Below are 13,761 nucleotides of genomic sequence, written 5' to 3' on the forward strand. Positions count from 1 at the left end.
GCCTATTTGTAAGTCGCTCTGGATAAGAGTGTCTGCTAAATGACGTAAATGTAAATGTATAATAATATAATATGCCATTTAGCAGACGCTTTTATCCAAAGCGACTTACAGTCATGCGTGCATACATTTTTGTGTATGGGTGGTCCCAAACAGAGTAAAAACTCAGACATACTAGAAAAAGCTCAAACCAAGGTTATTCACCCACTGGGTCATACAGCTACAAAGACATAATTACACAAGCACATATATTTATACCCTCCTACTAGGCGGAGTCAACTCCTTGCACATCTAGACAGCCAATACATCTCTGTTGCTAGGCAGGAACTGAATTGGTTCCTCTCACTGTTGTAGTCATGCCCCTGCCTGATGCTAGAACCTTTGTGGGCGTGGAAGTATATGTGTGTGAAATAGGACTGTTTCTTCTCACTTCATCTGACCTGACCTTGGGATGAATTCCTCAGTCCTCCCTAATCCACGGCTGTCTTACCTTATCAGTGACTGAAACCAGACTGTTGCCCTTTGCCTCCCTCCTTAGGAGCCATGATATGAACAATAACATGTTTTGACAGAGTGTAAACATTCTGCAACCCCCCTTGTCTCACTCAGTAACTTTCCATACACTTAGTTCCTATCCACCCTCCATTGACCCCAACATTCCTTATACATGGAAAGTAATCAATAAGTTCTAGTATGGTAACATGAATGGGTATATTTCAAGCTAGAATCCAACACATTCACGCTCATAATTTGAAATTAAAGTAGTTATGGCAGTAGGCCGAGTATGGCATTAGTCATGTAAACACCTTACTCTGCTTATCTTAATTGGCTTTAGGTGACAATCGAAGTAACGCTGTTAAAAACACCTGGTTTTCTGAGCAATCTTTCAAATTATTAGGACACGTAAACGCCTTACTCAGATTCATAGAGGCATATGTAATCTACACATGTGCTAGCACGAGCAACGCAAGCTTCCTTTTGCAGTGAGTTCGGGAAAAACTGAAAGTATGAATGTGAAAACTATTTCAAAGATGCAAACTTATTCGGAATCAAATATGCTACTCAAAAATAACATGGTCGCTGTGGTAGTACGTTTATTTTGATTAGCAATTTTCAGCATTTATCAAAGTCCCATCAGGTAGCCTGATTTCAGATGTCCATGCTATTCAATATCTTTGTTTCACAGGGGACAGCCCTAACCTTTGCTCTCTCAGTGGGAGGGGCTTATCATCTGGGGAGCCTCAACAACATCATGATGCTGACAAGACAGAGAAGAGTCTCAATAAACACCAGCAGAGATGTATAGGGAAGAAACCTCATCACTGCTGCTTTGACTGTGGGAAGAGTTTTGCTAAACAGAGGGAATTGATCATTTACCAGCGGATTCACACTGGAGAGAAACTGTACCGCTGCTCTCAGTGTGGGAAGCGTTTCGCTGCATCTAAAACCTTAAAATCTCAGAGAATTCATACAGGGGAGAGGTCTTACCCCTGCTTTGATTGTGGGAAGATCTTCAGTCAACCAGGAGCTCTGACTACACACCAACACATACACAAAGGAGAGAAGCCTTACAGCTGTGATCAGTGTGGGAAAAGCTTCCGGAAGTCAGGATACCTGACTATACACCAACGCATACACACAGGAGAGAAGCCTTATAGCTGTGATCAGTGTGGGAAGAGCTTCAATCATTCAGGATCAATGACTACACACCAGCACATACACACAGGAGAGAAGCCTTATAGCTGTAATGAGTGTGGGAAGAGCTTTGCTCTATCCGAAAACCTGACTACACACCAACGCATACACACAGGAGAGAAGCCTTATAGCTGTGATCAGTGTGGGAAGAGCTTCAGGAAGTCAAGACACCTGACTACACACCAACGCATACATACAGGAGAGAAGCCTTATAGCTGTGATCAGTGTGGGAAGAGCTTCAGTCAATCAGGAGACCTGACTATACACCAACGAATACACACAGGAGAGAAGCCTTATAGCTGTGATCAGTGTGGGAAGAGCTTCAGGAAGTCAGGACACCTGACTACACACCAACGCATACACACAGGAAAGAAGCCTTATAGCTGTGATCAGTGTGGGAAGAGCTTCAATCATTCAGGACACCTGACTACACACCAACGAATACACACAGGAGAGAAGCCTTATAGCTGTGATCAATGTGGGAAGAGCTTCAATCAATCAGGAGACCTGACTACACACCAACGAATACATACAGGAGAGAAGCCTTATAGCTGTGATCAGTGTGGGAAGAGTTTTGCTCGAGATTTTACCCTGACTACACACCAGCTCACACACACTGGAGAGAAACCTTACTCCTGTCTATGTGGAAAGAGCTTTGCTCATTCAGGGTCACTGAAAAAACACCAGAAAGAACAAACATGTCATATTTTATCTCCCTCTGCTCCGGCACCGGTTCCAGATCCCTAAATAATGTTTCAATACATTACTCTTTACAAGATGTTTTCTATCCCCCATTCTCTAACAGTATACTAAGTCTGATTACTATGGTAACCTGTGTAGCATAATATGCAGCTCTGGATCCATATGTATCAGGCATCTCGTAGTAGGAGTGCTGTGTGTGTGGTGTGGTGTGGTGGGGTGGGGGTGTTCAGAGCTGTATCTTATTTCATTAACTCCTATTATCCATTAAATCATTTTATAATGTAGAATGTTTCAACAATATTAGGTGTGTATTCTTGTATTCAGTAGATCAGGGTTCTTCAATTCCGGTCCTGGAGGGCCGAAACACCTCTGTTTTTCATCCTCTCCTTCTAATCAGGGGCTAATTCAGACCTGGGACACCAGGTGAGTGCAATTAACTACCAGGTAGAAATAAAAAACAGAAGTGTTTCGGCCCTCCAGGACCGGAATTGAAGAACCCTGCAGTAGATCAATAAATCCAATCCATTATCTGCTCAACAACGGCTTCTTATCACATTAATTATGTTTTTAAAATCTATAATTATTATTATTTTTTATAAGGAGCATAGGCCTCTTGTATAATTAGTTTGGTCCTAAAAGATGTTCACATATTTATTGTAAATCCCTTCACCAGGTTTTAGTGTAGCTGATGGGACATACAGAAATACAGAAGCCATAGGCCTATTAGTGTGGTCAAATTATGTTGTTGCATTTATTTGTAAATATATTAATTGGGATATCTTTCAACTTTCCTTATTGTATATTAAGTGTGCTCCAAAAAGATGTACACACATTTTTATTGTGAAGCGAATGATGTGTTGGTTGTTAGGAAGAGGCATCATGGGGGCAGGAAGCCAGCTCTGCCCATCAGTACTTATAGGTCATGTCAACCACAGACATCACACTCTTCTGTTTTCTCATGGCCAGTAAGGTCTCCTACCAAACTGCTCTCTCTTCACTCTGGAAATACACTTGATAATATCTTATACCTTACCATTCTACTTTTTATTGGGGATTTGTTATGCGGCACAATGCTTGAATGTCATTGTAAAACATACATCTGGAATGTGGTTTCATGTTTTCTTGTTTTGTTTTACATTGCTGATTGCATATTCATTTTTTAAAATATGTATTTTTTTTAATGTTTAGTTGAAGTGGTGTAAAGTAATTAAGTAAAAATACTTGAAAGTACTACTTAAGTAGTTTTTTGGGGTGTCTGTACTATTCATATTTTTGACAACTTTTACTTTACTAGATTCCTAAACAAAATTATGTACTTTTTACTCCATACATTTTCCCTGACACCCAAAAGTACTCATTACATTTTGAATGTTTAGCAGGACATGGAAATGGTCTAATTCACACACTATCAAGACAACATCTCTGGTCATCCCTACTGCCATTGATCTGGTGGACTCACTAAACACATGCTTCGTTTCTAAATTATGTCTGAGTGTTGAAGCTTGCCCCTGCCTATCCGTAAATAAATTAAAAACAAGAAAATGGTGCCGTCTGTTTTGCTTAATATAAGGAATTTGAAAATATTAATACTTTTGATACTTAAGTATATTGAAAACCAAATACTTTTAGACTGTTACTCAAGTATGATTTTTTTACTGGGTGACTTTTACTTGAGTAATTTTCTATTAAGGAATCTTTACTTTTACTCAAGTATGACAATTGGGTACTTTTCCCACCACTGTATAGTTGTATTATGCAGAAGAGACCAGGATATGTTGTTGCCCTGTGTCCCAACACTCAATGTTATAGTCATGGTCCTGAGAATAAAATCGGTTTAAAACAATCAACAGAGAAACACGTGTCTTACAGTGCTACACATCCGTTATAATAAGTGCTTTTTCCTGCTTCATTTCAGTATCAGGTGTAGTTTTTCACCAGTTATAAAGTGTGTTTGTTGTCTATCTTTATGTTTCTATGTCTGCAAGTAGTGAGATGCAACAGTAGCCTTGAGAACATCTGGACTAATATAGACTCTGTTCCAAATTGCTGTCAGGTAAAAGTAGACGATAGCAGACAACATGATCCTTAGTGAAAGGGGTGTTGTTGAACGTTTTTTGACTTTACTCAACTTTTATAGATTAGGTCAAATCTGATCCAATAACTTTCTGAAGTAAGATTAGCCTACATGTCATGTGCGACGTTATGTTGTCATAACGTAATTGAGCTTTGATATTTAAATAGATGTTTGATTAATCTGGTCTAGGGGTGCATCAGTTGCATCCTTGAGACTTGAATTCTCTCCCGCTAACCCCCTAATCCTTATCTGAACACTGTGACAACATAGTAACTACAGTAGCCTACACATTTCTTGTTTTAGGAATAAACACTGAAGAAACAATAGCTTCTACGATGAATCCGTTAAGTCTGGTTTCCTTTTAACAGTATAGGTCTACTGTGCTGTATAAAATGTCTAGGCCTAATTTTCATCATCTTTGATCCTCCACATTCCTGTGTTCGGTTTAAATGGTTGGACAAAAAACATACAACTATATCATGTTTAGAAATCTGTGATATTACCTAATTATCTCTTCTTCCTCCCAAAGTGTGCAATTGTTCACCACTAATTTGAAAGTCAGATTATCCATGTATGACCAGATACTCAAGTGGCCACTCTAATGATGAAAATACATATTCTGTGGGGTTTATCGGCGGTTGGCATCCAACGTTATGGTGCATTACCACACCTACTGTAATGGAGTGTGGGCCAGAGACAAGGATCGAGGAACTTAGTCCCACCTGCCAGCACCGTTTCTCTTTAAAAATATAACATATTTGCGACTGTATCTAAGTGTTTACAGACATATTCAATCTCTCCTTATCCCAGTCTGCTGTCCCCACATGCTTCAAGATGTCCACCATTGTTCCCGTACCCAAGAAAGCAAAGGTAACTGAACTAAATGACTATCGCCCCGTAGCACTCACTTCTGTCATCATGAAGTGCTTTGAGAGACTACCTTACCTGACACCCTAGACCCACTTCAATTTGCTTACCGCCCCAATAGATCCACAGACGATGCAATCACCATCACACTGCCCTATCCCATCTGGACAAGAGGAATACCTATGTAAGAATGCTGTTCATTGACTATAGATCCGCATTCAACATCATAGTACCCTCCAAGCTCATCATTAAGCTCGAGGCCCTGGGTCTGAATCCGCCCTGTGCAACTGGGTCCTGCACTTCCTGACGGGCCGCCCCCAGGTGGTGAAGGTAGTAAACAACACCTCCACTTCGCTGATCCTCAACACTGGGGGCCCACAAGGGTGAGCAAGAGATAGCGAGAGAGAGAGAGAGAGAGAGACTGCTGTGACGGACCCAAATTTAAGGAAAGCTCTGACTATGTACAGACTCAGTGAGCATAGCCTTGCTATTGAGAAAGGCCACCGTAGGCAGACCTGGTTCTCAAGAGAAGACAGGCTATGTGCACAGTGCCCACAAAATGAGGTGAAAACTGAGCTGCACTTCCTAACCTCTTGCCAAATGTATGACCAGATTACACAGACCCACAACAATTTGAAAACAAACCCAATTTTGATAAACTCCCATATCGATTGGTTCAAATACCTCAGTGTGCCAACACAGCAGAAAGATGTGTGACCTGTTGCCACAAGAAAAGGGCAACCAGTGAAGAACAAACACCATCGTAAATGCAACCCATATTTATGTTGATTTATTTTCCCTTTTGTACTTGAACTATTTGCACATAATATGACATTTGAAATGTCTTTATTCTTTTGGAACATTTGTGAGTGGAATGTTTACTGTAAAAAAAAGAAGTTTATTTCACTTTTGTTTGTCTATTTCACTTGCTTTGGCAATGTTAACATATGTTTCCCATGCAAATAAAGCCCTTAAATTGAAATTGAATTGAGAGAGGGGGAGCAGGGTTGTACACCGAAGTTAGATGGTAATTAAAATACGTAAATCCCAAAATGGTGACAAATACTGACATTTAATCAATTACAAATTACATGACCCTTCCCTGTACCAAAAAAATAATAAACCCTCCCCAGACTGAAATTGAAAAAACATAACCTTCCCCCATTTTCGTCCAGAAATACAGTAATTAGGTACATTTCTGCATGTCCCTAAAGTGTAATGGGTTTATACTATAGTCCAGTTGGAGGCGGTAATGCAAGAGATTGGATGCCAATCACCATTAAAGCCCACTGAAGAAGAAGAATTTCGTCATTGCAAATATTTTCCAATATGTGAGATCATTTACTTATTCTCAGTAATATCGTATTGCTTTGGAATCGTGACGTTATCTACTGTGGAGGAAATACCCTTACTCTGAGAAGGGATTGCGTGACCCAGCATAACAACTTGAACGCGTTATACGTTTTTCCCATTAATTGCCGAATGAGATTCCTAGATCCTTTCTCTAATATCTCTGCCATGAGCTCATAAATCGAGATAGCTGTGTATTTTACTACTGCATGGCCAGTGTGAGCCAGAATGCTAACTAGCCAGCTACATGTCAGTCAGTAGTTGTCCTTCCAAATGCGGTGGTCACTGGATAAACTAGCTATGAGTTGAACATTTGTCAGAAAACGAACTAGTAGCCAGTTGTTGTTGTCCATGGTGGAATCATATATAACCCACAGGCTCTTGGAGGTTATGTACATACACGAGCTCCGGAATTTAGCTAACGTAGCGTCGCGAATTAGCATTAATCTAATTAGCTCAGCTGTATTATAACAAAACGGATGATATGAATCAAACACTAGCTAGCTAGCAAGCCATCCTCGGCGACAATGCTATTGTGGCGCAGGAATGTCAGATACATGTTTTAATTTTATGTTAACTGTAATTGAAGTTGATGGTTACCACTGATTTCAGATATGAAGAAAGATCAACTGTCCGCCATTTTTTATGTTTCGTTCAGAGTGAAAGTAAGATTCCCGGCAAACCCGTTGTGAACACTTAAAACAAAGTAACTGTACTGCTGTAGCCAACACATTTCTGGTCTAAGACAAGTTGTCTGATGAAGAAACGCTAAAGAAACAATAGATTCTGCAATGGATCCGGTAAGTCTGGTTTCCTTTTAACAGTATAGGCCTGCTATGCTGTTAAAAATGTATACGCCTAGTTATCATCTTTGATCCACCACATTCCTGTGTTCTGTCTTAGTGGCTGGACCAAAAAAAAAACATGACGGTAAAACTTGTTGGGATTTTTTTTTTCTAAAGCTAAGTAACTTACTACTATATCATACATAGGAATCTGTGTCTATTACTTAATTATCTCTCCTTCCTCCCAAAGTGTGCACTCGTTCACCTCCACTAATTTGAAAGTCAGATTATCCATGTAGTCCTCTGTAGCTCAGCTGGTAGAGCACGGCGCTTGTAACGCCAAGGTAGTGGGTTTTTCTGACAAAAAAAATGTATGCACGCATGACTGTAAGTCGCTTTGGATAAAAGCGTCTGCTAAATGGCATATTATTTATTATTATTATCCATTATATGACCAGATCCTCAAATGGCCACTAACATTGAAAATACTTGTGTGGGGTTTATCAGTGGTTGGCATCGAACGTTATGGTGCATTATGCCACCTACTGTAATGGAGTGTGGGCCAGAGACAAGGATCGAGGAACTTAATCCCACCTGCCAGCCCCGTTTCTCTTTAAAAAGATAACATATTTGCGACTGTATCTAACAATGTTCTACTCAGTATGCTTATCAAACTCAATCCTGTACCCCCTTCTCCCTCATACTGGATCAGTCTCTCTCTTTCCCTATCATACTGCCCACACTGTATCAGTGCATGCTCCACTGTCTCTGTTTCCTGGCAGTAATCACACCTTCCTGTTGGATGCTTTCCTATCACATTTAATGACTTATTCAGCTGGCTGTGTCCCACCCTTAGCCTTGTAAGGATGGCCTCCTCTCTTCTGTCCATTCCTACCATCCTCCCCTACATTACTCTGTACCTGGAATAGGGGCGGCAGATAGCCTAGCGATTTAGAGCGTTGGGCCAGTAACCCGAGCCGACAAGGTGAAAAATCTGTCAATGTGCCTTTGAGCATCTTAACCCTAATTGCGCCTGTAAATTGCTCAAGATAAGCACATCTGCTAAATGACTAAAATGTAAACAATGAATAGATGCCTGCCCTGTGTGTCACTGTTCCACTTTTCCTGCCCTCTCTGCACCACCACTGCCCATATCATTCCCTTAGCCTCGCTTATTAGCACCTCCACCTCCTGTCTCCTAAGGGCCTGTCTAGCTAGCACATCTACTTCCTCATTCCCTTCCACCCCCCACATGGGCCGGGACCTAAGCAAAGCTTATATGGACACCCATCTGTCTTTCCCGGGCATGAATTTGAATTCCCTCATATAGCAGGCCTTGTCTGCTATGTTAGCTAAATGATTACAGACTCATCAACACAGCACGAGTCAGAACATATAACTACTCTGTCTGGCTTGACTTCCTCCACCCATTGCAAGGCTAAACGTACAGCCATCAGCTCTGTCATGTACACCGCCAGGTGGTCTGTAATATGTCTCCTGACAGCCACCCCCACTTTCCTGTTCAACAAAGGCTGATCCAGTCTGACCTGTCTTTGGATCTTTTGATCCATCTGTATATATGGGCAAAAAAATACTGATTTACAGTTTCCAGTCGCCTTTTAAAGAACTCCAAAGGATCAACCCCCTCCCTGTCTTTCCGTACTCTCTCCAACACTTGTAAATCAACTACTGGAGGTGGGAGTAACCATGGTGGACTCACAGGGATAGGTACTGTGGGGCTAAAGTCCCTGCCATACAATCCCATCTGCCTCGCCTGGTTATCACCCACCCATCCAATGCTTTTATTCTGTCCATGTTCATGCTCCCAACTTTTCTGTAGAACCCTTTTTGTGGGGTGAGACAACCCATGTTCCTGTAAGTTAACCCAATAATTAATTGGCAGTGATTGCCTTCTAATATGTAATGGCAATGAAAATAAATGTATTTTAAAGAATGTAAAGCTGTCGTTACCACAGCCACAATGCCTAAAATGTTTATCGTAGAAATTCATGGAAACAAAAATGTGCTTTTTTTCATAAGGTTAGCAGTGTGGTTAAGGTTAGGTTTAGGATTACAATTTTAAGAAGAACAATTGTAGAAATAGGTGTGGTTTATGGCTTTGTGGCTGTGGTAACTAGTGACGACCTGTCACTAGGTTTTTTTCTCTCAAGTTGCTGGCATTACATTTTACATTTTAGTCATTTAGCAGACGCTCTTATCCAGAGCGACTTACAGTTAGTGAGTGCATACATTTTTCATACTGTCATGTATATTTGATCAAATAAGCCACATGTCGCCTCTTCCTGTTTTGAAAGGAAATGACTGGTATAAGAAATATGGTGGAAACTCTGACTAGCCCATGCCTCCACCAACCCAATGCTATTAGATTTGTGGGATGTAGTGAATGATTGAACATTTCAGGAAAAATGAGATATTCTAGGGATGCACCCAAATCAATCAGAGGTGTAGACTAAATTAATCAAATGTTTGGTTTAATGATAAACTGTTTAATATTTCTTATGGCCAACAGGACAAAGCTAGCCCGTTCCCCTCCACCCTCCCGGAGTCCCCAGGTCAAACGCCTCCCGGTACCGCTTTACTGCAGGGTCTGGTCGACTGCAGGAAAACACCGGGGCAGAGTGGAACTGAGAGAGGAGAAGAGAAGGAAGATGGAGATTTGATTTCATTAAGTAAGAACCATGGTGTGTAGATTAGACTACAGTCTGCTTCTGTAACAATAGTGGAGGTGCATAAAGATGGCGGCCCACATGTATTTACCACAAATTCCTCGTTTTGCTAAATTCACTGTATTGTACATTGCTCTCCTTTACTGTTTTTTTGGTATGGTCATTAGCATTGTAAACATGATCCCAATTTTAGCTTCAAGACGCTGGCAATTTGAAAAAAAAAACGAAAAAGTAGATTGTGTTGATTTATTGGAACATTGAACAATGTCGCACACCATAGTTTCATAACTCAGTGGATAGTGCTAAAACAATGACGTCATTTCAGAATTCTAACATCTTTATGCACTTTAGTCATTCATTGATTAATTATATACAGTGAGGGGGAAAAAGTATTTGATCCCCTGCTGATTTTGTACGTTTGCCCACTGACAAAGACATGATCAGTCTATAATTTTAATGGTAGGTTTATTTGAACAGTGAGAGACAGAATAACAACAAAAAAATCCAGAAAAATGCATGTCAAAAATGTTATAAATTGATTTGCATTGTAATGAGGGAAATAAGTATTTGACCCCTCTCAATCAGAAAGATTTCTGGCTCCCAGGTGTCTTTTTATACAGGTAACGAGCTGAGATTAAGAGCACACTCTTAAAGGGAGTGCTCCTAATCTCAGTTTGTTACCTGTATAAAAGACACCTGTCCACAGAAGCAATCAATCAATCAGATTCCAAACTCTCCACCATGGCGAGGACCAAATAGCTCTCCAAGGATGTCAGGGACAAGATTGTAGACCTACACAAGGCTGGAATGGGCTACAAGACCATCGCCAAGCAGCTTGGTGAGAAGGTGACAACAGTTGGTGTGATTATTCGCAAATGGAAGAAACACAAAAGACCTGTCAATCTCCCTCTGCCTGGGGCTCCATGCAAGATCTCACCTCGTGGAGTTGCAATGAACATGAGAACAGTGAGGAATCAACCCAGAACTACAAGGGAGGATCTTGTCAATGATCTCAAGGCAGCTGGGACCATAGTCACCAAGAAAACATTAGGTAACACACTACGCCGTGAAGGACTGAAATCCTGCAGCGCCCGCAAGGTCCTCCTGCTTAAGAAAGCACATATACAGACCCGTCTGAAGTTTGCCAATGAACATCTGAATGATTCAGAGGAGAACTGGGTGAAAGTGTTGTGGTCAGATGAGACCAAAATCGAGCTCTTTGGCATCAACTCAACTCGCTGTGTTTGGAGGAGGAGGAATGCTGCCTATGACCCCAAGAACACCATCCCCACCGTCAAACATGGAGGTGGAAACATTATGCTTTGGGGGTGTTTTTCTGCTAAGGGGACAGGACAACTTCACCGCATCAAAGGGACAATGGACGGGGCCATGTACTGTCAAATCTTGGGTGAGAACCTCCTTCCCTCAGCCAGGGCATTGAAAATGGGTCCTGGATGGGTATTCCAGCATGACAATGACCCAAAACACACGGCCAAGGCAACGAAGGAGTGGCTCAAGAAGAGGCCTAGCCAGTCTCCAGACCTTAATCCCATAGAAAATCTGTGGAGGGTGCTGAAGGTTCGAGTTGCCAAACGTCAGCCTCAACCTTAATGACTTGGAGAAGATCTGCAAAGAGGAGTGGGACAAAATCCCTCCTGAGATGTGTGCAAACCTGGTGGCCAACTACTAGAAACATCTGACCTCTGTGATTGCCAACAAGGGTTTTGCCACCAAGTACTAAGTCATGTTTTGCAGAGGGGTCAAATACTTATTTCCCTCATTAAAAATCAAATCAATTTATAACATTTTTGACATCGGTTTTTCTGGATTTTGTTGTTGTTATTCTGTCTTTCACTGTTCAAATTTACCTACCATTAAAATTATAGACTGATCATGTCTTTGTCCGTGGGCAAACGTACAAAATCAGCAGGGGATCAAATACTTTTTTCCCTCACCCAGATGAAATGATCTTGGTCATTCCACCCATTTTTAAAAGTGTACAGTTGAATTCAGAAGTTTACATACACCTTAGCCAAATACTCAGTTTCACAATTCCTGACATTTAATCCTAGTAAAAATTCCCTGTTTTAGGTCAGTTAGGATCACCACTTTATTTTAAGAATGTGAAATGTCAGAATAAGAGTAGAGTGAATTATTTCAGCTTTTATTTATTTCATCACATTCCCAGTGGGTCAGAAGTTTACATACACTCAATTAGTATTTGGTAGCATTGCCTTTAAATTGTTTTAACTTGGGTCAAACGTGTCGGGTAGCCTTCCACAAGCTTCCCACAATAAGTTGGGTGAATTTTGGCCCGTTCTTCCTGACAGAGCTGGTGTAACTGAGTCAGGTTTGTAGGCCTCCTTGCTCGCACACGCCTTTTCAGTTCTGCCCACAAATGTTCTATAGGATTGAGGTCAGGGCTTTGTGATGGCCACTCCAATACCTTGACTTTGTTGTCCTTAAGCCATTTTGCCACAACTTTGGAAGTATGCTTGGGGTCATTGTCCATTTGGAAGACCCATTTGCAAGCCAAGCTTTAACTTCCTGACTGATGTCTTGAGATGTTGCTTCAATATATCCACATAATTTTCCTTCCTCATGATGCCATCTATTTTGTGAAGTGCACCAGTCCCTCCTGCAGCAAAGCACCCCCACAGCATGATGCTGCCACCCCCGTGCTTCACGGTTTGGATGGTGTTCTTTGGCTTGCAAGCATCCCCCTTTTTCCTCCAAACATAACGATGGTCATTATGGCCAAACAGTTCTATTTTTGTTTCATCAGACCAGAGGACATTTATCCAAAAAGTACGGTCTTTGTCCCCATGTGCAGTTGCAAACCGTAGTCTGGCTTTTTTAATGGCGGTTTTGGAGCAGTGGCTTCTTCCATGCTGAGCGGCCTTTCAGGTTATGTCGATATAGGACTCGTTTTACTGTGGATATAGATACCTTTGTACCTGTTTCCTCCAGCATCTTCACAAGGTCCTTTGCTGTTGTTCTGAGATTGATTTGCACTTTTCGCACCAAAGTACGTTCAACTCTAGGAGACAGAACGCGTCTCCTTCCTGAGCGGTATGATGGCTGTGTGGTCCCATGTTGTTTATACTTGAGTACTATTGTTTGTACAGATGAACGTGGTACCTTCAGGCATTTGGAAATTGCGCCCAAGGATGAACCAGAATACAATTTTTTTTCTGAGGTCTTGGCTGATTTCTTTTCCATGATGTCAAGCAAAGAGGCACTGAGTTTGAAGGTAGGCCTTGAAATAGATCCACAGGTACACCTCCAATTGACTCAAATGATGTAAATTAGCCTATCAGAAGCTTCTAAAGCCATGACATCATTTTCTGGAATGTTCCAAGCTGTTTAAAGGCACAGTCAACCACTGGAGTGATACAGGGTATTATAAGTGAAATAATCTGTCTGTAAACAATTGTTGGAAAAATTACTTGTCATGCACAAAGTAGATGTCCTAACCAACTTGCCAAAACTATAGTTTGTTAACAAGACATTTGTGGAGTGGTTGAAAAACGAGTTTTAATGACTGCAACCTAAGTGTATGTAAACTTCCGACTTCAACTGTAACTAATTAACATTCTGTAAT

The 13,761-nt window shown here is 41.1% G+C and overlaps 1 protein-coding gene across 1 annotated transcript; it reads left to right on the forward strand.

Moving 5' to 3' along the window:
* The first annotated feature begins 353 nt into the window (after positions 1-353).
* LOC123485588 (zinc finger protein 2 homolog) lies at positions 354-2,720 on the forward strand. Its single transcript, XM_045216600.1, has 2 exons — positions 354-392; positions 1,264-2,720. The coding sequence occupies exons 1-2, from the start codon at positions 354-356 to the stop codon at positions 2,437-2,439; spliced, it is 1,215 nt and encodes a 404-aa protein (XP_045072535.1). The 3' UTR covers positions 2,440-2,720.
* Positions 2,721-13,761: the final 11,041 nt, after the last annotated feature.

The sequence above is a fragment of the Coregonus clupeaformis genome, unplaced genomic scaffold, assembly GCF_020615455.1.
Source record: "Coregonus clupeaformis isolate EN_2021a unplaced genomic scaffold, ASM2061545v1 scaf0747, whole genome shotgun sequence".
In the NCBI taxonomy this organism is placed as follows: domain Eukaryota; kingdom Metazoa; phylum Chordata; class Actinopteri; order Salmoniformes; family Salmonidae; genus Coregonus; species Coregonus clupeaformis.

Bases quoted from the DNA above. Each gene is read 5' to 3' on its own strand.
- LOC123485588 (XM_045216600.1), top strand. From the start codon at position 354: ATGCCCCTGCCTGATGCTAGAACCTTTGTGGGCGTGGAA. The intron at 393-1,263 runs GTATATGTGTGT...GATGCTGACAAG, and splicing joins GAACCTTTGTGGGCGTGGAA to ACAGAGAAGAGTCTCAATAA.